At 40.6% G+C, this 23,824-nt stretch overlaps 3 protein-coding genes across 52 annotated transcripts in view; all 3 read left to right on the top strand.

Moving 5' to 3' along the window:
* LOC127506632 (receptor-type tyrosine-protein phosphatase eta) overlaps positions 1-23,824 on the top strand; it is a 222,914-nt gene that overhangs the window by 85,170 nt on the left and 113,920 nt on the right. The window lies entirely within an intron of this gene.
* LOC127506637 (receptor-type tyrosine-protein phosphatase eta-like) lies at positions 1,275-14,362 on the top strand. Its single transcript, XM_051883257.1, has 8 exons — positions 1,275-1,439; positions 1,620-1,710; positions 10,494-10,567; positions 10,657-10,791; positions 10,899-11,015; positions 11,145-11,305; positions 11,425-11,560; positions 12,939-14,362. The coding sequence occupies exons 3-8, from the start codon at positions 10,520-10,522 to the stop codon at positions 13,071-13,073; spliced, it is 732 nt and encodes a 243-aa protein (XP_051739217.1). The 5' UTR covers positions 1,275-1,439; positions 1,620-1,710; positions 10,494-10,519; the 3' UTR covers positions 13,074-14,362.
* LOC127506638 (uncharacterized) overlaps positions 15,051-23,824 on the top strand; it is a 55,962-nt gene continuing 47,188 nt past the window's right edge. Inside the window, exon 1 of the mRNA XM_051883259.1 lies at positions 15,051-16,145. Within this exon, the coding sequence (XP_051739219.1) occupies positions 16,080-16,145 (66 nt within the window). The 5' untranslated portion in view covers positions 15,051-16,079. The remainder of the gene's footprint in view (positions 16,146-23,824) is intronic.

Raw genomic sequence — 23,824 nt, 5'->3', positions numbered from 1 at the left:
AGAAAATTGTAAAAGCACTAGAATTATTCCCACGTCCACCACCACTCATTTGCTCCCTTCTTTTTAGTAAAAGAATATTTTTCATAAACCAAATACATCCTAACATTCTTATTCCTAATTGGAATTCTTTTTCCTCCTGCAACACAGAGCCAAAATATGCTTTTTTCCCCTAAAAGCACTAGAACTATTACTTTGTCCAAATCTCCATCCAATGCTCCCATTACAGAGTAAATATTTAAGTCCTGATTTGACTTTCAATATAACCTTCATCAAAATATATAGATTTGATTTTTAAGGCTAGCTTATTTGCATATTAGTATACAAGCATGTCATCTTTCATTAAGTGTTCTGATATTGGTAGTATATCAATGAATTTTGTCAGAACACCAGCTATCTTTTTGGTTTGGTTTTCTTGATAACATGTCAGAATTTTGTCACATATGTGCTCTTAGTTTTGTTTTGTGCACATAGGTTAAGGCTGTATTATCATAACCTATTAATCTTTTTGGATTTTTTCAGTTTTAGTAAGCAGTCTTCTGAAGCTTCAAGCTTGACATCATCTCATATTTACAGAAAACTGTACAGTGACATTTTATGCTCATAGACTCACAGAGCTCTGGTTGCTATATTAATTCATAATTGCATAATTTTTTCATGTGTTTTAATTCTCCCTCTGACCAACACACATTATTTGCTTCCCACGCAGAGCCAAATATGATCAGGAGTCTAAAAGCATCAATATATAATCAGTAATTGCTTTCTTCTTTTACATTTTAAAACACATTACAAAGGGAACTCCCTCCTAATCCAGAAGAAAGAACAACAAAATATAGAATCAGTTACAATATTAGTGGCAGCTCAACTGCTGTTTCTTTATTGGGAACATATTTAATAATTTTACCATATTCTCAGATGTAGACGGCGCTGTGCCTCCTACTGGTGCGATTGTCGGCTCTGTTGTGGCAGTGATCTGTTTTCTCTTTATCATCACTCTCATTTTCTTCTTATATTCAAGAAGGTGAGTTGCCAGTATCATCAGAAAAGTGAAGATTGGATAGAGCTCAAGATATACGGTTATCCAGATTCATTTTATTAACATTTCTCTATTACTCTCTGTTCCAGACAAACACAAAAACAATGTCCTGACATCCCTGTACACAACATTAGGTAACTTTGATATGTTTATACATGAATATTTATTTGACAAAACTTCAAATTGTTACTGAATTCTTTTTTACTTTCTATTTCCAGAGAAAAAATGTAAGTAACTTTTTATTATTAATTCACATACTGTTTTTAATCATTTTTAAAGTCGTAACAATATTCTTTCATTTGTTTTTGTCACACACAGTAATCTTGCTTTGAGAATAGAAGATTATGAAGAGTACTTTAAGCGGAAACATGCGGATTCCAACTGTGGTTTTGCTGAAGAGTATGAGGTACACATAGGAAACAAAAATTTTATATATATATATATATATATAAATTCATCATGTTCTATTTTATTTATTATTATAACATTATCATCTAACAGTTGTTTATGACTTGTCAAACATAAATTTATAAAATATAATAGATTTTAAAATGTCTAGATCTAAAGAAGTGCTGTGTTGTTGTAGGAATTGAAATCTGTTGGAAAGGCACAGTCAAAGGACGCTGCAGAGGCTATTGAAAACAAGGCGAAGAACCGTTACACCAATGTTTTACCTTGTGAGTAGACAGACTGACTGTTCCATATTGTATTAAAAGGTGGCAAGAGCTTTCCAAAATCACAAGCTTGAATCTGAATAGTGTGAAATTTCCTGGAAATTTATTCACTGATTAACACCATACCATCAGAAAGCAAGTCTCTATCTCTTTTCTGCAAATTTCCATAATTGCAAATAATAAGAATACATTTTAATAACTTTTTTACAACGGAAATGAATCAACACTGAACTTACTTAAGCTGGACAATGACACTATTTCCTTCTAGAGCTGCTGTACAGCCAAAACACACTTTGCATTATTTTCCTGTTATCACTGTAAAACTGCTTGGAAACAATCTGTATTGTAAAAAGCGATATATACAACACTTAAAATGTTGATAAAATTAACGAAGTGCAAAATTATGAGAAATATTGAGTTGACATAAAAATCACATGAATATTAAATTACATAAATTGCACCTGGACTATTCACATGGAAGTCACATTGCAGAAAATCAGATACATTTTCAGTTAATTTCGACATATGGACGTGGCTCAGACAGGAATTGAAAATTAAACATTTAGTTTTTTTTTGTTTTTTTCCATTTCAGTTTAATTTAAAAATATTTGGGCCACATTCTACTGCAGTGTGAATGTAGTTGTATGGGATTTGATACCCTGTGGCCACAGCTGTCTCCTGCACATGTCAAATTCATTTTAAACACCTGAAAAACATCAGGCTAGGCCAAGGAATTACTTTCAGAAAGTTCTAGGCCTCATGGCGGTTGCGTCCACAATGTTCCCTTTCGAAAGGGAACTCAACGCTGCGTAAAACACGCTAGGGGAACCGCCTCCGCGGGAACCGGTGTCTGAAACACATATCCAATCTCGGCAATATCATATTGACCGACGACGGCCCATGACATCATAATAATGTGCCCCACATGTATAAAAGGGGTGCCCAAACAACATGTCATCCTCTTTTCGTCTTCAGGGACTGTTTTGTTTGAAGCACGTATTGGCAAGTAAAAGCAAAATGAAATGCACAGAGAAAACCAGACTTACTAGGAGGTTTGTGAAGTGTGTTGATCCGTGCCCGCGTTATCTGACACCAGATGATACACACGTTCTGTGCGTTCTCTGTCTGGGGGAAGAGCATGCACGGGGGGTTCTTGAGGGAGTTCCCTGTGTGAATTGCAAGCGTTTTCCTCTGAAAATGCTCCGGTCTCGTCTGGCTCTCTTCTCGAGGGGAGAGAGTTCGGCATCTGGACCTGGCAGCTCGGGTCCCACTCGTGCTGAGGCAGAGTGGAGACTCAGGTCGTGAGGTTCCCAGATGGAGCTCGCAGAAAAGTCTGAGATGGGCGTGGACCTCTCGAGCGGCTGACGAGGTGGTGCTGCTGGGAGAGGATTCGAGCTCATCTGCATCCCAGTGCTCTTCCAGCCGAGCAGGAGATGGCTGAGGAGGATAGAGAGGGTGATATGGCTGAATCCTCTTAGCCGCCCTGCCCCGCGTATGCTGAGTTGTTAAAGGTAGTGGAACGTGCTGCTGGCAGGTTACAGTTGCCATGGCAGCGCGTTAGGAGAGAAGCCACGTGTGATCGGCTTAGCGATCGGTTTCTCTCTGGCCATAGACCTCCAAATCTGGTCAGCCACTGATTGACGAGACGTTCGCGAACTATCTCGTATCAGGACGGACATCGACACTAAAGGCTCCAACCCTGCCATCTAGACCACTTAGACATCACATCTAAATGGCAGGGCATACGCAGCAGCAGGACAGGCTGGTGGTGCTCTGCACACAATGGCTGTGCTGCAGGCGTACCAAGTGGATCTGCTGAGGGACTTAGACCAGGGGGCGGGGCTATCCACTGAAGCGGTCTTAGAGCTGCGCCGCACCACGGATTTGGCGCTCCGGGCCACCAAACAGACCGCGGCCTCGGTCGGATGATCCGCTTAAAGCAAGTAGTGGTGGCCACGGAGCGCTATATGTGGCTGAACTTGGCGGACATCGGGGAGCTTTTAGGACCTGTATACCGCTGAGGCCTGAGTCCTCACCCAGACAGGCTGCTGGCCCGTCCCGGCCCGAGGGTCGTAGACAGGGCTGGAAACAGTGTGTTGCCTCTCGTGCGCCCCCTCCATGGCGGAGTAGGTCGCAGAGAAGGCGAGACTCGAGAAAGAAGAAGGATTTGAGGGAGGTGATTCAGCAGAAATGTGGTAAGCATCGCTGATCGATCTCCTCTCTCTGAGGGTTAAAAACATCTAAACCTCTCCATTCTTCTTCAGCCCAGGAAGCTTCCTACATCAGGCCTCTGGCTGGACCGATAACGAAATATTTTCTGATGGTCTGCCGTTGGCTTTGATAGTGACAACCCTTTCAGGCTTTAGGGTGGGAGACTCCACAGTTTTCCATGGTGGTAGGTTGCCGCCTTGTGGCCGCAGGTGGTACTGCGCTCAGGTCTTTAAAGCTTTTAAATACTAATGTATTTCTCTAGACCTCGATTCTCTGTGTAGGATTTTTTTGGGCATTCAAAATATTGTATTTTGTTTTTTGTTTTTGGTAATTCTTTTATATATAGATATATATGGAAAAGTAATATTTGGGCCCTGAAGTTTTCCTGTTGGTTGACTAGAACTGTTTTAGAAAAGGGATATCATTAATTTAGTCTTCTTAAGCGAGTTTGTTGGTTTTGCTCATTGTATGATCTCTGGTGAGACCACCACTCTCTTTTTCTATTTACCAGCGAGTAAGCTGGCCTCTTCCCACAGAGTGGTTTTGAGGCTGCTATTCGACTTAGGCTGGCCTTTTTAAATACAGGCCACCTTGATAGCCTCCTCAGGGTAGGGTAGTTTTCTCCTCTACTCATGTTTTGGAGAATTTTATGTATCAAGAGGGGTAGTTTTCTCCTCTACTCATGTTTTGGAGAATTTTATGTATCAAGAGACAGGTGGGCCTCCTCCAGGGCATGTTGGCGTATGTTTGTACTCCCTTTGTTTAAAGGGTAAAAAAGTGCTTTTACTGAGTACACCGCTCGTTGGCGATGTGATAGGTCCCGGGCATTGTTGGAATAGTAAAACTATCTCTGCTACTAGACTCGCTATAGGGTAGTAGGCCCTAACAGGCCTCCTCTCACAGTGACTTCCCACCATGTTGGGCCCCTAGCAGCCAGCACATGCGCTGTCAGGTAGCTGGCCTTAACAAGCCTCCCTGTTAGCAGCCCCATTAAATGGGATTTTCTGGTAGCTATTTCTTATGCCGTCAGATAGTAAGCCTTAGCAGGCTTCTCTGTGGTTAGCCCCATTAGTGTGGATGTTGTAACAGGCCTCCCTGTGAGTGAGTCCCCAGCACTGTGGTATGTAAAAGCTCAGCTAGCAATGCTTTGCTTTTGGAATGAGTAGGCCTTAAGAGGCCTCTCTGTGAGCGAACTCCCCTTTGTGCGGGTATTTTTAGAATGTTTTAGCCACTTAGAAGTGGACTTGCTTCATAGGGCAGGCCTTAGTAGGCCTCTTTGAAGTTGAGTCCCCAGCAGTGTGGGCGTCTGGAATCCGGCTGTTGCTTGTTTTCAGCCTGTTGGCCTTGGCAGGCCGCTCTGAAAGACAGCAGGCCTCTCTGTGGGTGAGCCCAAGGTGTAGGCTTTGGACTGCTAGCTAGCTATTTGCTATCAGGCTGCTGGCCTTAGCAACTAGCTTCGGGCAGCAGGCCTTAACAGGCCTCTCTGAGAGCCAGCCACTAATAAGTAGGTGTATGGCAGCTAGCAATGGCCACAGTCAGCCAGTGAACATTTGCCATTGAGTTGTGTGGCCTTAGTAGGCCCCTTTCGAGGCAAATTTCCCACAGTATGGTTATTTCTCTGTCAGTCTAGACTCAATACCAGGTGGTTGGCCACAGTAGGCCTCCCTGATGTGAGTTCCTAGCAGCTGGGTATCGGTCAGCAGGGTCTTGTTATCAGGTGGTCTCCCTGAGAACACACGCTTCTGCGTGTTGTTGGCTTGGCTAACCTTTTTCACCTTTGTTTCTAGTTTTTAGCCTGGTCGACCTGATAGGTCGAGCTGGTACTCTCTTCACTCTGAGAGTGAGCTTGAGTACTTAACTTCCTAAGTCTGGTTAGTGGTTGAAGGCTTCCCTCGAAGCCTCTCAGTTAGATCAGCCCTTAGGCTGTGAGCATTCCCCTAATGAGGGTTCCTTTTTAGAGTGCACGGGCTCCTTAGCGCCTTGAAACATAGGTGCTTTGTAGATCCTAGGATCGAGCAGATATACTCCCCTCGCTTGCAAGGGTTGATAGCACTTCGCTGAGTTCTGCTCTCCAGGATGCCCATCTCTAAGATCCGGTCTGAGTTGGTTGACTGCCCTTTCTGCAGTCCCTCTTTCTGGATGTCTCTTCGTAAGACTTCTGTGTCTAAAGACTCTGTTTCTGAGGAAACAGACAGGTTGTTGACAGACTAGGTTACTAGTTCAGCTAGAAGCCAGGTCAGCCTCCCTGGTGGCATTCAGGGTTGATTGTGTTCCCCTGAGAAGTGAGTGGCTGGGGTTCCTTCTTTCCCCCTAGCCACGCTCCCTTAAAGGGACCCATTTCCTTTGAAGTGGTTGGTTCCAGGCCTTTGTGCGGCCTTGGCAGGCCTTCATGTGTAAGATATGGAGGCCGCTTTGAGGCTTGTAGCTGAGGCTTTGACCGCTGGGAGCGCTGTCATTGACAGCTCATTTGTGACCCGTAGGGTGAGTGGGTCTGGCATTTCATTTGAATTTGCCAGATCCTGACAGTTGTCACTGCCATGCGTGGCATGTACTCCCCTCAGCATGGCGGTGTGGGTATATCGTTCCCCTAGCGTGTTTTACGCAGCGTTGAGTTCCCTTTTGAAAGGGAACGTCTCAGGTTACGCATATATCCATGGTTCCCTGAGGACAGGGAACGAGACACTGCGTCTCTTAGCCATGCCTCGGGGCCCACCTGCTTACAGTCCCTTCAGACGATAAGCGGATGACATGTTGTTTGGGCACCCCTTTTATACATGCGGGTCGCATTATTATGATGTCATGGGCTGTCACCGGTCAATATGATATTGCCGAGATTGGATATGTGTTTCAGACACCAGTTCCTGCGGAGGCGGTTCCCCTAACGTGTTTTACGCAGCGTCTCGTTCACTGTTCTCGGGGAACCATGGTTACATGCGTAACCTGAGATGATACCTTTAGGCCTCCTGCACATTAAACCATTTAATTTGTGGTTCAGAGCCAGGGGATTTCATTCAAGGGTCAATCCCCAGAGGCAGGTAAGGGTTATGCACCAGGGGCTTTGTACCCCAGGGTCAGACCCTGGTTTCTTACCTTGGATCTCACTCTAGGTGCATGTTGTCATCACAAGATGCTAACGACAGGCGCTTCAAGCGCGGACTGGGGTGCAGTCTTAGATTGCCACCCAGCCCAGGGCACCTGAAGAGGTAATCTTCTCGATTAGCACATCAGTTGTCTCAAAATGATGGCTTTACTTTTGGCCCTGAAATACTTCCTCCAGCATGTAAGTGGATACCATGTCCTTGTGCATGTGGACAACACCATGGTAGTCGCTTACATAAATCACCAAGGCGGCCTGCGTTCACGCCACCTGAACAGGGTAGCGCAGCAGGTTCTGCTTTGGGCTCAGGACATGTTCCTGTCCCTCAGAGTGTACATGTGACAGTAACATCTTGGGTTACTTGACTGTAACCCTGTTCCCTGAAAAAGATGCTGTGTTTCATTAACAATAATGAGAACATTCTTTGTTCGACCGGTTGTGTAGCACATGTGGCAAGCAAGCCAAGAATTTGGCTTAAATAACTTCTGATGGTGACGTCAGAAAGCGCGCTCATGAGAAGCTATAAATAGATGTGAAATGGATGCGCCTTCACGCTATAACTTTGTCTAAAGAGACATCCAGACACGCCTATATTGACATTCTGGGGCATATGAATATGGGAGCAAACTTACTGTCTAGACAGACTGTGACACACGGGGAATGGAAACTCCACCCTGAAGTAATCAAACAAATTTGGGAGAAATTTTATGAAGCAGACGTGGACCTCTTTGCCTCACAGGAGACAGTGCAATGTCCCCTCTACTTCTCTCTTACTCCTCCAGCTTCCCTGGGTCTGGACGTGATGACCCACACATGGCCCAGATACTGATTTGGCCAATCTGAGTTTGGTTCTCAGACCTAATATCCCTCTTCGACGGCTCGCCATGGGCGATTCCGATTAGGAGAGATCTCCTATCTCAGGCGCAGGGGACAATATTTCACCCCTGGCCCGAGCTTTGGAACCAACTAAGAGATGCTGGTCTTTCAGATGATGTAGTGGAAACTTTTCTAAGTGCTTGGGCTTCCTCCACTAGAAGAAGTTATGCTCTCAGATGGTGTGTCTTTGAAAGATGATGTACTGGACACCGTGCAGACCCAGTACAATGACAGATTGTTTCAGTGCTGTCCACAGGCACATGTCCTACTACTCTCAGTTTATGTGGCTGCCATTTCGGCTAGCCACGTTCTGATTGATGGGGTTGATGTTGGAAAACACTCTCTAGTCGCTTGCTTCATTCGTGGAGCTAAGCGGTTGAGGCTGTTCATCAGAGTGAGAATCCCTTTGTGGGTCTTAGTTGTAGTGCTCGGTTGTCTGGTTGGGACCCCTTTTAAACCACTAGGCTTCTGACTCTAAAGATGTATTTTCTCATGGCTATTACTTCTCTAAAGAGAATTTGAGATTTTCAGGCTCTGTCGGTCTCGCCACCCTGCTGAGATTTTGCCCCTGGACTGGTCAAAGCTATTTTGCAATCTCACCCTGACTATCTTCCTAAAATTTGATTTTTGACCTGTGCATCTGGTCATTCTTGAAGCTTTCTGATCTTTGTTGTTCACAACGCTGGATCAGGAAAGACTTCACTGTGTCCAGTCCGTGCCCTTCAGATTAACATCTACCGCACCAGCCAGTGGCATAAGTCAGAGCAGCTTTTCATATGCTAAGGGGGCTGCAACCAAGCAAAGAATGTCACATTGGGTGATGGATGTCATTGCCCTAGTCAAGTCAAGTCACCTTTATTTATATAAAAAGCGCTTTTTACAATGCAGATTATGTCAAAGCAGCTTTACAGTGATAACTCGTATATAAATTTGGCTGCACAGCAGCTCTTAAAGAAAATGGTGTCATTGTCCAGCTTAAGTTAATTCAGTATTGATTCATTCCATTGTAAGAATCAGTAGTTATTAATTTAGTTAATTTATCTATATCAGCACCTGCTGCGTTGTCGTCGTGTCTAGGCGCAGGTCCTCGATCTCACCTGGATATGGCCCGGATCCGGCTGACTACGGTAAACCTCGGGGTAAACAGAGAGACTAATATTAGCATAGATGCCATTCTTCTTCTGATGTAACGAGTACATCTGGTGTTATAGGAAGTGATCCCGGTTCCGGCTGACCTAATTTATGCAGCCTAACAATCCTTTAACGGATTTGAAAACATAAATTGATAATGTGTTATGTGTATGCCAGGTTAAAGAGATGCGTATTTAGTCTAGATTTAAACTGACAGAGTGTGTCTGTTTCCCAAACTATGCTAGGAAGATTGTTCCAGAGTTTAGGTGCCAAACAGGAGAAGGATCTACCGTCTACGGTTGATTTTGATATTCTAGGTATTATCAACTGGTCTGAATTCAGAGATCGCAATAGACATGAAGGACTATAATGCGTTAAGAGCTCAGGTACTGGGGAGCTAAACCATTTAGTGCTTTGTAAGTAATTAGCAAGATTTTAAAATCTACACAATGTTTAACTGGTGTCAATGCAGTGTTGACAGAACCGGGCTAATATGGTCATACTTCCTGGTTCTAGTAAGAACTCTAGCTGCTGCATTTTGTACGAGCTGTAGTTTGTTTATCAAGCGAGCGGGGCAACCACCCAGTAGAGCGTTACAGTAATCTAGCCTTGAGGTCATGATCGCATGAACTAACTGTTCTGCATTTGTCATTGAGAGCTTATGTGGTAGTTTAGATATATTTTTAAGATGGAAGAATGTGGTTTTACAAATGCTAGAAATGTGGCTTTCAAGGCACGTGGCACGTGGTCAACCTTTGCCTCTAGGAGTTAGGGCCTATTCTACTAGGAAAGTTGCATCCTCCAGGTCTTTGACAAAAGGTAGGCTGGCCATCTCCACACACATTAATCAGGTTCTATAGTTTGGATGTTCATGCTACTCCGGGCTCTCGTGTCTTTGAGTCAACATCCCAAGCTCACGTCTGAGACCTCTCCAATGTTTGTGCGCACACACTGTTTTTCTGCAGGCCAATGTGAAAATCACTATGTTCTTTTCTGTAGGCTATAGAACCTAACCAGTGTAATATTTAATTAAAGCTGTAAGAATAAAATATCAGGTAGCCTATAGCTTACCTTCAACCCCTGACACTTGACGTTGTTTTTCCTGAGACCTGAAGCCTTTCAGTCTGAGGCGCGATGCCATTTTGTCCGATGACTGAAGCCTTTTAGTCTGAGGCATGACGCCTTTTCCTTGTATGACTGGGGTCTGAGGATGTCCTAAAATGTACACTGTACCACAGATAAGTGGTCACAGGTAAACAAGATAGGTAACTGAATTTGCATCAATAAACTTCTTCAATACGAGCAAGGGAAAATAAAACAAAATAACAGTCAATTCAATGTGGAAACACAAACAAAACCAAAAATAAGAAGCTTTTAGATACAGTGTGACTTTATGCCAAATTGGATCATTTTTAGTTCTTAATAAAGAACTACTGTCTGATACTAATTGCATTATTTTTTCCTTGTGGAGATGATGCTTCAAGAGTGAAATTATCAATGTGTGGCAACCCCTTTGATGACTACATCAATGCCAACTATGTTCCAGTGAGTACATATACAGAAGGGAAATTTCAGCATGTCACATGACTGTATGTTGTATCTATGAATGTTTTTTTTTTTTTTTTTTTTGTCAGGGCTACAATTCAAGAAAAGAATTTATAGCTGCTCAGGGTCCGTTGCCTGTTACAGTGAATGAATTCTGGAGAATGATCTGGGAGAAGAATGTCTACACCATTGTGATGCTGACCAAATGTAACGAGCTGGGACGGGTGAGTTCAAAATGTAATATTGAAATATGAAGTCACATTAGTAGTGAAGTGAAATGTGTAAATGTATATGCAGAGTAAAGCAAACCAGCACTCTGTGTTTTCTCCAGGTGAAATGTGAGAAGTACTGGCCATCTGGGACAAATCATTATCATAACATCTCAGTGACGACCACCTCAGAGATAACACTGGACAGCTGGACCATAAGAGACTTCAAAATTAAAAATGTATAGAAACATTTCCTGCACCTGATTATCTCCATTTCTGCTTTCAGTAGCATACAGGAGTGACTTTTGTTGTTGTTGTTGTTTTAAAATCAGTAATATTTTATAATAATATAATTGATAATGCTGTAGGTGAAAACAGCAGAAACTCGCTACGTACGCCAGTTCCACTTCACAGCGTGGCCGGATCATGGAGTTCCACAGACCACTGAAGTCCTCATTGACTTCAGACACCTGGTGAGAGAACACATGGACCAGTACTCACGCCACTCTCCAACTGTGGTGCATTGCAGGTAAATGAGATTCCTATAAACAAGCGTTCACTAATTTATCTTATACCGCAAGCATCAAATATTAAATTTGCCATCCGTTTGATTAAACAGATTAAAATCTCACTATTTTACTTTTTCAGTGCCGGTGTGGGAAGAACAGGAACCTTTATTGCTATTGACCACCTGATTTTCCAGATTGAAAGAGAAAGCATGGTGGATGTCTACGGAATTGTTAATGATATGCGCATGCACAGGCCTCTCATGGTGCAGACTGAGGTAGGGGACCATAGAAGAATATTCTGGGTTCAAGTACAAGTTAAGCTCAGTCAACATAATTTGTAGCATAATGTTAATAACCACTAAAATAATTTCAACTTGTACCTTCTTCTCTTCACAAAAATTGATGTTACAGTGAGGCACTTACAATGAAAGTAAATGAGGCTAGTTTTTAGAGGATTTTAAAGCAGAAACACGAAATGTATTATTTTATAAAAGCACTTACTGTAAGAACTGAGCCAACCTGAGCCAGATGACTGTGTAAACCCAAGTGCTCGGATTGTTTATTGAACACATGGTGAACAGAGCAGATGGAGCAGGAATGGCAGTAGAAAACTGACACAGATGTTGAAGATGATACAATGGTACAGTATTGCAGGTAAATTGATGGTACAGTGGTAAGGATATGTCTAACAATGAGAATCCACAAGTGAATCGTGAAGAGAACACTACAGAAGAGTAGTGCAAATGGAGAGTCCTGTTTGTAAGACTACTCCAAAGATGGGCAGCTCTTGTCCTAGAGGGCCAATGTCCTGCAGAGTTTAGTTATATCCATATTGAAACACACATGAAAAACCTAACCTATGTCTTTAGGATTGCTTGAAAATCACAGGTAGGTGTGTTCGATTAGGGATGGAACTAAACTCTGCAGAACAATGGCCCTCCAGTACCAAAGTCACCTATCCCTGGACTAGACAATGAGGTTGAGTATGTGGTCGGTATATATGTAGTCCTTGATGAGCTGGTTAATTTTGAACAGGTGTTTGTGATCCAAATTCAAGGGAGACAGAGTGGAGAGTAGAAGGAGGCTAAGAGTCCTCCTCCCAAGAGGCGCTCTGGAGACTCAGAGCTCCCGACATCAAGTTTGACCACATTACTGAGGATGGGAATGTCACCTTTAGGGAGTGGGCCAGGATTGAATGACTTCAGGGTCCATCTGGATACTGTGGAGACCAATTGTGCATCCTAGGAATCCACACTTTTCTCTATCACGTTTTGAATTTCCTTTAAAGTTCGATGGTTGAGGGGTGAAGAGAATAACCTAATTGTACCCAGTTTTAAAAATATTTATTATTGCGTGAGTATTTTACATTTTTTTTAGATTGGCCCCATACACTTCAATTTTAAGTGCTTCACTGTAATCAAGATTTTTTTGTAATGAAAAGGAGGGATAAGTTGAAATTATGTTTGTGGTAATGAACATTATGCAACAAATGTTAAGTGAACCCAGAATATTCCTTTAAAATGACATATTAGCATAGAAATTGGAGCTGACATTTGTTGTAGTATTGTACAGTATTTTCACAAAGAAACCAATTATAGTAAAGAACTAATTTTTTATACTTTGTTTTCTTTTTCTTTCTGTTTTCTACAACAGGAGCAGTATGTTTACCTTCACCAGTGTGCGTATGACATAATTCGATCAAGAACCGGAACCAATGTGGACTTAATTTACCAGAACACAGAAGCAATTCACTCCATCTATCAGAATGTAAAATACATAAAATCATAAATGTAGACGGCCTTAAGATTTAAAAGAGCGTTTTAAGTTTTCTTTCAAAATAATGTAATGCATTCTTTACATATAGTTCAATCTAATTTATTTTCTTGCACGATACACAAAAAACGTTGTGTAACATTTTAATTTTAATAAATAAATATAAAAGATTACACTAGAAAGAATGCAACATTTTCTATGTTAATTTTGAAGTAAACAGCAAATAATGTGTAAGTTATAAATTATATTTATAGTTTAAATTATATTTATAATATTTCAATCAAGAGATCTTTATTTTTTTTTTTAATTACATGTCCAATATGTATCATTTTACATGATATATTTACTGCAATATCAAACCCCTAAACATTTTAATACTGACATGTTTGTATTTGCTCATAGAGGCCTTTGTGAAATCCCATGTTTTATAAAATGCTTATCTTTTCAATGTTATTTAGAGGAATATATCTTAGATTATTTAAACATTTAGAGAAGAAATAAAATGATTTTACTTTTTTCCCCACTAGAAGGCACCACCAACCTGTCAATGCCTGGTACAAATGTGAATATGTTTGAGCTATTATGTTGATAATTAGAAAGAAAATATGACTGTTATGGTTTATAAGTTTTATTATTATTATTATTGTTATTGTTATTATTATGTTGTTGTTGTTTTAAGGGTTTAGCTGTGTGCACAAAATTCAACCTGCTCTGCTGGATATGAGCATTTGCTTGGGATTTGTAATTTATATTGCGTTTTATTTTTATACAGTACTAATTTGATTAGACAAGTAGCTTTCCAAGAGTGCTAATATTTAGTAAACGAGCACAGCTACAAACTATCCTGAAAAGTTAGTAACTCTATATTAATTTTCTGTTTATGGCACTTTTGTTTAAAAGCAATCACACCTGCAACTGTACTGTTATTATACTTAGCAGCTGTGATTACCTGCACTCTTACTTGTGCAATATTTCTTAAATATATGATAAAGCACTATATAAAAACTGTTTTTACTATTTATACATTTCTGTGATCAACATTTGCAATTATTTGACATTTTTATTTTTATTTAAACAACAGTGCGCTAGAATCTTTTTCCCACTTTCATTTCACTCTGGTCACTTACTTGCTTCTTGCTTCTATATTTTTTGAACATACATATGTGATGAGGCTATTTGCATATAAGGAGTGTCTTTAGCTCTTTTTAATTTTATCAAATTATGATCCATTCTTTGTGATAATTCTGATACATGCTGGAAACTGTGAACACAAAATGAATAAAAATAAATGAATTAAAAAAATATTAATTTATACTTACATTTATATTTATATTCAAAAGTACTTTGTTCAGTGAATCATTACAAAATATGGTTTCATACCAACTAGATTCTATGAGGATTTAACACATTACATTTTATGAGTTTTAGGGAAAATACATAATGTGGAATTGAGTCATTATTATGTAACAAGATGTTCTGTGCATTTTTATTGCATTTATATTGTATAAAAAATGGCAGAAAGCAGGGCCATGCAAAGACCGTTTAAGGAGCATGTGCTGAAAGTGAAAAAGGCCCCTCCCTTTCCTTTTTATTAAGATTATTTATGTGTTATATATATATATATATATATATATATATATATATATATATATTGACACTTTTAGGCTGGACATTGACACAAATTTCAATTAGATTCGATTTCGATTTAAGTATGTGATTCGATTTGATTACTTCGATTTAATAATGATTGATTTAGGGCCTATCAGGTACAGTACATGGCAAATTTCCTCAAAGAAAAAAATCTATCAACTAATGTTGTAAACTATATTTAACTCCAGTTGGTACATAATTAGCCTATAATATTAAAGGTTAAAATTAATAACATTATAGTAATACATTTTTAATGACATAATTATGTTTCTACACGTTTTTTAATATAAACATTTAAATGGTGGCTGTCATAAAACGGATTTATTCAAACATTAAATAGTAAAGAAGAAAGTGTTAAGTAAAAATAGAATGATTATTAAATTCTAAGTTCACTTTTCTAGGTGACTTACAAGTTTTGGACAAGTTTTTGAAAGGCTTTTCTGAGGTAAATGTGATGTTATATGACATTGTTTACAAGCTGTTTTATTGACATCTTTCCGCGGTTGAAACAATGATTGAGCGATTACATTTGACATGATATGGATTTCAGTATACTGTACTTTCAGCATATCTGTTGGTGTTCATTCATGTTTATTTCGTGTTGTAACTAGTAAAGTGGAAGAGACGATCGGTTCATGTGCACTCCACGCTGCCGCTTCACTTTAACTGAGGCACGTGCAAAGAGCGCCAAAACAGATTGCGGCAGCTGAAAAGACGTCTGGTCTCGCTCTAGTCTATGGGGAGTTAGACCATTTTGATTCTTGTGAGGTTTATTGTGCTTCCCTCAAAACAAAAAACAAAAAAACACCACCAAAAAAAAGGGACACTTTGGAGTGTAAGGGCAAAAAGGGCATGTGCTCTGCACAGGTTCAGCCCTACCTGTGCACGTGCCTGGCAGAAGGTTTTTGCCCACATTTATCAGACATATTAATCCATCCATCTATCTATTGGTTGAAATAACAATTGTTTATAATATGGTGATCTAAATATTACAAGGATGTAAAAATGTAAAAAAATAAAAATGTTTGCTGGGTCTCATTGGATATTACCACAAGTAAAAAAAATAAAAATAATAATAATAATAATAAATAAATAAATAAATACATTTAAAAAACGAGGGTGGGGGGATAAAGTGGCCTTTTAAAATATAACTTCCTGTTTGGATTGAGGGGATGGAATAGCACTCATTATCACATTAAGAGTGAAATTTAACTCTGGTCACAGCAGTCAGGTTCCAGCTTGAGCAAGAGATCACATCTCTCACATCAGTAATCGGTGCAGTTTTGACAAGGACTAGACAGTTTAAAGAGGATGTAGAGTAGTCCATCATTGAGAAAAGTTGTGGGAAAACTTCAGAATCCGTGAAATAAGATGGCATGCCTTTCTTTTAAAATTGTATGTAAAAGCACAGGACTTTTGTTCCTCTTCATTCTTCAGGTGAGACCTTCTTTATTTTGGCATAAACTGGTATTTGTATGATGTTTGCTGTTGCATTCTTCGTGGTCTATGGTGGTGCATTTAAATATTATAGCATGTCGATATTTTTTAATGTTTTTTGTTATTGTTAAAATGTATTTAATTTACCTGTTATTACCTGTTTTATACAGTGACCCCAAAACATATTTAGACACTTAAGAGAATTAAAAGGTATTCATAAAATACCAAAACCAGTAGTATTTCTTTTAACGAACAAAAAACGGGAAAAAATGTTGTGCAAATGTTAATGAAAGCTGGATCCTGTCAAAAGTTATCAGTTCTGTCTGTTGTCCAAGTCTAGTAAAACCTGTCAATAACAAGTCTGGTTTGGTACTCAAAACTCTATAAACAGCCTTCTGTCAGCTTGAGAGTTTGACTGAGAAAGTCAGGGAAATGCAGAAGCAGGAGACAAAGTGATGATAATAGCAGAGTTTATTGAATAATCTTAGTTTGTATGTTTCAATGCTCAGACTTTGCCTGAACAGTACAAATTTAACAAGTGTTATTACACCAAAGCAAATGAGATGGAAAATTACTGCTTCACAAAATCCTTGAAATGGAGATTCTCTTAACTTACTCATGAAGACAAACATCCCTTTAAACGAGACAAAAATGACACAAATCATGTAAATAAAATAATAATAAGATGAATAAATGATAAATCAGTAACACTTTAGAATACTGTTCCATCATTAATGAATAACTACACAGGAACAAATAAGCAATGCATTATTAACCATCTAGTAACTAGTATTAACTAACAAGAAACTCTGATTAATGAATTAGTAAGTAATATTGCTCAGTTGAATGTGGTAGTTCACTATTAGCTAATCAGTAACTACTGTTTTTTTCATACCTCCCAGAGAACTACTAAGAACTACTATATACAGGTTCATAATTAACATGAATAATGCATAATGTACAATTAATTCTAAAGTGAAGATCATGGTAACCCACTATTAATGACTGAAGTATTACCAAATCCTTCGGAAAGCATTACTAATTATTTGGATCAGTATTCTAAAGTGAGAAAGATGATAACTCTCTAGTAACTACTGGAGTCATTGTAAACTTTTGAGGTGTTGGAACTATATTCATCTTCTTCGCCAGTTTGCCTGCAACCACCTTTGAAAGATTACCGGACCCAAAAAGGATTATGCTTTTTTGTTTTAACTGAACAATTCTATTGTCTTGGAGTCACCTGCTCCTATGACGATGAGACCCTGAAGTTGTTGTTCTGGATCAGGGCTAATTATCACCACCAGATAGACCTCCCAGACACCACAGGACTTGACAGGAGGGAGGCAATCATCCGGTGTCTGGAGAGCGTCGTGTCCTGGTTCAGAACACAGCCAGACCCAGAGCCCGAATCACCTCCATCAACCGTGGAGTACTCGTACGAGCCCCCCGCAGACGGAGAGCTACCACCCGCTTCAACGCGTCAGCCAGAGCCCGAGAGAAAAAAGGACAGAACTGACCCTCCCCCCGGAAGTGTAGCTCCAACATGAGTCTGACCAGGGGTGTGAGCCTACGACATCAGCGGACGAGGGAGAAGTAACTATGGACGATGAGGACTGGCTGATAAGCTTTAACAAGGAAGTATCAACTCCCACCCGGTACCTTCATCATCGCTGTTTTCAGACAGCACCTCCGTGGAAGCCCTGCTTTGACGTCGAGCCGCAGGTCATGTTACCATCAAGCAGCGTCTGTGCAAGAGGATCCAGCGGCTCTGCCTCCAGCCTCGGATCTCTTCGCTCCATCTTGGCCTGTCGACCTGTCGGCTCCACCTTGGTTCCTCACACCTTAAGGCTGATTTATACTTCTGCGTCGGACCTACGCCAGATCCTCTGTGCCATAGAATATGTATCTGTTTTCATTTATACTTCTGCGTCGTTGTCCGCGTCGACGTGCATGTAGACCACTAGTAGGCAGTGTCTGCGGTCATGTTGAGAATCAAGGCAAAAGCGAAAGAAGAAGCAGCTTGTCATGAGAACCTTACAAATAGAAGCGGCAGGAAAGCAGCAAATAGGTAACGATTTTTGTTGCAGTTTGACTGCATGCGCCCCCTGAAACAGAGCGTTTTTTCATTCCTCCAGGAAGTTGAAAAGGCTTGCTCTTCTCCGATTGCTCCGTGGCAGTTTTTTGACCTGAGGGAGGGGTTCTAGCAGACCAATCACAACGCTTGCGGTCCGCATAGAATTGACGCATTGTTACATTTTTGAAGAGGTGCACGTCAGGCTCAACGTAGGCTACGCATGGTACACAGCCATAGCTACGGCGTACGCTCGACGCAGAAGTATAAATCAGCCTTTAGGCTCCACCGGAGACCCTCAGACTTGTGGCTCCACTGGGTTCCCTCATCCTGCCGGCTCAGTCATCACACCACTTCCACCACGGACTTGCAAGCCGTCCACTGCACTCCGTCCCTCCACCCCTACAGCCTCCATACCATCATGGCTCCTCCCTCCCTCTACTCCGCCATGGGCTGTCGGCACTTGTGAGCTCTGGGTCCATGCCTGTGGACTATTGCCGTTATCGCCGCCAGGGGATTGCAGTCTTCACATCACTCCTCCGTCACCATCTCCTGTCACCGCTCCTTCACCACTTCCTCGTCCACCTTCGAAAACCCCTCCATCCTTCCCTCACCACTGCTACTACAGCGCAAGGTTGTGCTTACTGGGTGCACGTTCAAATGGTCTATCTAATCAGCTCAAGAGGAGGCATATACTCAGCCGACTCACCTCAAAAGTTTTCTGCATCCCTCCGCCACCCCAACTCCTTACTCTTGGCTGGTTCCTATTCCCAGGATATGCTGCACATTGGTGGTGGTTGAGAAGATTCCCCCTTCCATGAAAAGGGCTTTGAGTTCTGATTAATCATTAAATGCTCTCAGGTGCTCATTGTACATTACACTTCTCCTGCATGGTCAGAACTTTACATTAACAGGCAATATTTCCCTCCAGGCAGGAGAATTTTTTTCAGTGATATATTTTTTTTAAAATTACCTTATTAAATGTATCTGTGTTGTCTGTTATGTCAAATAGTTTGTAACTAGATTTGATGTCAAAAAGTGTATCCATCATGGGTCTCCTTTGGCTGCAGCCGTTAGCAAAGGCCAAGCTATCAGGTATTTCTATTGCACCAGTTAGCTTTAATTAGAATCAAGTTTAATTCAGGGAAAACCATGCACTGTTTTAATAAACTATGCACTTTTTAAAATAAACTATCTGGGCCAAATTTTCCCAGATAACTAATGATATTCAAATTAGATGGAAAATAAATTTACGGTTTGCATGCCTGTAACAGTTTATGTGCTTAATCCAACTGTGCACATATCAAAGTTATGACAGTTTTTACTAGCATATTCTCTAGGAATCTAAATAATGACCTTGCTGTTGCTAGTGCCAAGGATGCTAGCTGCTCGAAGGCATTACCCTTCATCTCAGTGGCACTTGCTCGGCAGGTGCAGGACACCTTGAATTTGAGGTTAAAAGCGCAACAAAAAAATGCTCACACTTTTTAGTTTGGCACTAGTTTGGAATTGCTTTGATTTTGAAGAAAAGTTGTTTGATGGCATCTATTAATAAACCTATCATGGATTTATTATTGACAGTATAGTAAATATTTAATTGATATAGCAGGAAAAGTTAAGTTTAAAGTTTAACAGGCTCCTTGTGTTTGACAAAGTTGTTGATGTCATTACTGTTTTGATGTTTAACCTGTTTTTAGAGCAAAGTGTGTCAGTGTTTGCTTCCTTTATATTTGATTACTCAGTATTCTGACTGTCTGTGGTCGTGGATATAGCAGGAAAAGTTCCTTTTTGGAATGTTTGTTTCCCCCTTTGAGTTTCAGTAATTTAACAGGCTCTTTGTGTTTGACAAAGTTGTTGATGTCATTAATGTTTTGACGTTTAACCTGTTTTTGGAGCAAAGTGTGTCAGTGTCTGCTTCTTTTATATTTGATTATTCAATATTCTGACTGTGGTCGTTGATATAGCAGGAAAATTTTGTTTTTGGAATGTTTGTTTCCCCCTTTGAGTTTCAGTAATTTAGCAGTCTGGGTGGTGTGTGGTGGGTGTTCTGGTGCAATATGGCTGCCGTCGCATCATCCAGGTGGATGATGCACATTGGTGGTGGTTGGGGAGATTAATGATTAATTATTAAATGCTCTCAGGTGCTCATTGCACATTACACTTTCTCCTGCATAGTCAAAACTTCTCCATTAACAAGCAATATTTCCCTCCAGGCAGGAGCATTTTTGTATTGGATATTTTTAATTACCTTAAATGTATCAGTGTTGTCTATTATGTCAAATACTTAAATTTAACCAGTTGCTTTAATCAATCAGAGTACTGTAGACTGTTACCAGTCACATTTTGTCAGTATCAACAAAAGCTGTATGCATACATGCATGTATTATACATGCATGTATAATTTAATAGGATTATAAAATAAAAAAAAATAAAAAAATCAGGAACACATTACAGGGTAGGGCTACTGCAATATAATTATAATAATTCTAAAAGTCAATTTTTGTTGAAATTTTTCAATTTTGATTTAATGGGGACTACTAAATATTCAGGAATAAAAAACAGGTAAGAAGCAGGAAACAGAAAGAGAACAGAACCAAACCAAAATACAATGAACAAAACATAATCCTGACACAGATGTCTTTGTTTTTTTCCCCATTTTCTTTTTTTAAGGAATGCCATAATCAAAATGTACCTTTTTTTTCTTTTTTTTTGTTGCTAGCCACCATTTCTATCCCGCATGTAAAAGCAGCCCACTATCACCGGAATGTACAGACATTTAAGACAACTGAGATCTTACAGTGTGACATGGATGTCACTGTAGTGGGGATCATGTTTGTACAGTTTGACAAGCAACATGCGTAAAGGACTATTAAAAATCGCACAGCGTGAACCTGTCTTTAGTCACTCAAACTTTTGATACAGCTGCCAGTTCATTGTGTGGCCACACTCATAAAAATGATTTTTTTTGATGCTGTTCACATTATTTAAACAACTTATTTTGATTCAACACCATTGTATTAGGTTTTTGGTTCAAATTGAAACGATTACTTTTTGACTTAACTTCATGTTTTCATATTAAAATAACACGTTTCAATCAAGTAAACTCAACCAGGACTCAATCAAACAGGACTTTCACTTCCCATCATGCTTTGCAAAGGGGCTGATCTGGGAGAGTAAATGTTGAAATAAAGTGTTATTTAAGCAGTTTTTAGCAAGATGAGAAAATGGAGAGACTTTTTAATGTTTCTATTATTTTGGTATTTAAAAGTTCCTGTTATGTTAATAGTTTTGGGGTTACCATTGTGGTGAAGTGTTGAGCTTGTGCTTGGGTTGAGGACCTGCTAACAAAAATTCAAATTATTTTAATAACAAAGTATTTCCTATGTTAGTGCTCTGGGCTGCGGATCCCAAAAGCATTGTAAGCCTAAGTTGATCGTAACTCCATTGGTGGCAATAGAGTTACGATCAACTTAGGCTTACGATGCTTTTGGGAAATACTGCTCTGGATAAAACCAGTATCACTTCTAGACTGCCAACACAGAACCACACATCACAAAACTAAACAAAAAGCATTAATTGTAGGATTATTTTTATAATTCAATTAATATGAAAACTGAAAGCATTCATTCAAGTTAAATGAACACAATTGATTCTAGTTTGTTTAACATGGTTGATTCTATTGGGTTTTACTTGTTTCAATCATGTGGATCCACTGTCCATGATTGAATTGAGTTGGTTGGACACAACTATTTTACATAGATTCTTCCTTAGTCAGCTGTGTTGTCACAACACAAGGATATTGCATAGATTAAAAATAAACCTTTAATGTTGATAAAAACTAAATTGGTTGTGTTGAACCACTGTCCATAATTGACTTGAGTTAGTTTAAAGTATCATTTTTTTGAGTGCACTACTGAAATAAAACACATTATTCAGTGTGTGAACACATTACCTTTATTTTTCAACAAGATAAACTTGTGCCATTTTACTATTACTGGAAAACTTTTAAGGGGTCTTACATCATACTGACTAATACAGTATATCCTTACTGGGTTTGTCCTTACTATTTATTAATAATTATTATTACAATTTCAAGAACAAAAATGATAATAAGTTAGCCTTACTGTTATCTATAAGATAGTGTGCCCAAAACAATGACAAAATTTACATTTAGAAGATAAGCATTCAAAACGTTCACGTATCTCAGGGTACGGGAATGTTTTGAATACTGTACTGCGTCCCTAAACGCATATGTGGAAAACCTTTTTCTCTGATTACTGAAGCCTTATTTCATAACGCAGTGAAACTGCACATCCATTAGTTCGGGCAGTGGAATAAAATGAACCAATGACGGTGCGGCAGAGCTGCGCGAGCCTATGGCGAAGAAGCCCGCCAGAGTCTGCCAAAATGGGCGGGGTATCTGGCTATATAAGCAAGCATTCTGGCATAGCATCCTGAAGTCATTTCAACTGAAGCGACGACTCTGAGTCATGCAGCGTTATAGCATGCCTAGCTGCGCAGTACTCATTCCCGTATCTCAGGGAACCAACCAAGGTTACGTTCGTAACCGAGTACATTCCCTTACGATATTACATGCATACTGTGTCGCTAGAAAGATCAAGCCTAAGGGCGAAGCCACATAAAAAGGGGCTTGGACAAAGTCGGAGTCCCTGTGGACAATCAGGCTGAACTAAAGGTCGAGCCGTGCCCTGTATGATTGTTCCTATAGGAAGCTACACAGCCTGGGCACCAGGGGGCATGGCGAGGACCAACCGGCCACCGCACAGATATCGCCAATGGAAAAGCAACTGGACCAAGCCCAAGATGAGGCCATACCTCTAGTGGAATGGGCTTGTACTCCAATGGGACATTGCAGTCCCATAGAAGAACAACAAAGAGTGACTGCGTCAACAATCCAACGAGAGAGTCTTTGCTTCGTGACCAGAGCGGCTCGAAGGGAGGGCCCTTGAGAGCCCTTAGGACTGTTGAAAGGTCCCAGGTAGGAATGGTAAGAGGGCGAGGCGGGTTGAGCCTCCTGGAACCTCTCAGAAACTGAACAACTAAGCTGTTCCTTCCTACTGACTGGTCTGCAACGGGGGCATGAAATGCTGCTATGGCTGCCATGTACACTTTGAGTGTGGAGGGTGTGAGGCCCTTATCCAAATGCTCCTGAAGGAAAGACAGTATCGACAATACATCACAAGAGGTTGGGTCTTCATTCCGAGCTGTGCACCAGGCAGAGAAGACCTACCATTTAAGGGCATAGAGGCGTCTTGTAGACGGGGCTTTAGCCTGAGAGATAGTGTTTAACACTCTTTCGGGGAGGTCCACAGGCTCCCATCGAGAGGCCAAAGATGCAGTGCCCAAAGCTCGGGCTGGGGGTGCCAAATAGTTCTGTTCGCCTGAGAGAGGAGGTCCTGCCTCAAGAGAATGGGCCACAGGGTTGCTACAAGCAACTGAGATAGCTCCGAGAACCAAGGTTGGTTTCTCCAGAGCTGGGCCACAAGAAGCACTTTGTACTCGTGTTCCCTGATGCGTCTGATGACCTGGGGGATCAGAGCGATTGGGGAAAAGGCGTAAAGGAGGAGGCTGGGCCAATCATGGGCCA

The sequence above is a fragment of the Ctenopharyngodon idella genome, chromosome 24, assembly GCF_019924925.1.
Source record: "Ctenopharyngodon idella isolate HZGC_01 chromosome 24, HZGC01, whole genome shotgun sequence".
Lineage (NCBI taxonomy): Eukaryota > Metazoa > Chordata > Actinopteri > Cypriniformes > Xenocyprididae > Ctenopharyngodon > Ctenopharyngodon idella.
This window is presented reverse-complemented; position numbering and strand designations above follow the sequence as displayed.

What these genes read in the sequence shown, in the direction of transcription:
- LOC127506637 (XM_051883257.1), top strand. Translation starts at nt 10,520, where the DNA reads ATGTGTGGCAACCCCTTTGATGACTACATCAATGCCAACTATGTTCCA. An exon ending in TCAATGCCAACTATGTTCCA is followed by an intron (nt 10,568 to 10,656) that starts GTGAGTACATAT and finishes TTTTTTTGTCAG; the next exon opens with GGCTACAATTCAAGAAAAGA. An exon ending in CCAACTGTGGTGCATTGCAG is followed by an intron (nt 11,306 to 11,424) that starts GTAAATGAGATT and finishes TTACTTTTTCAG; the next exon opens with TGCCGGTGTGGGAAGAACAG.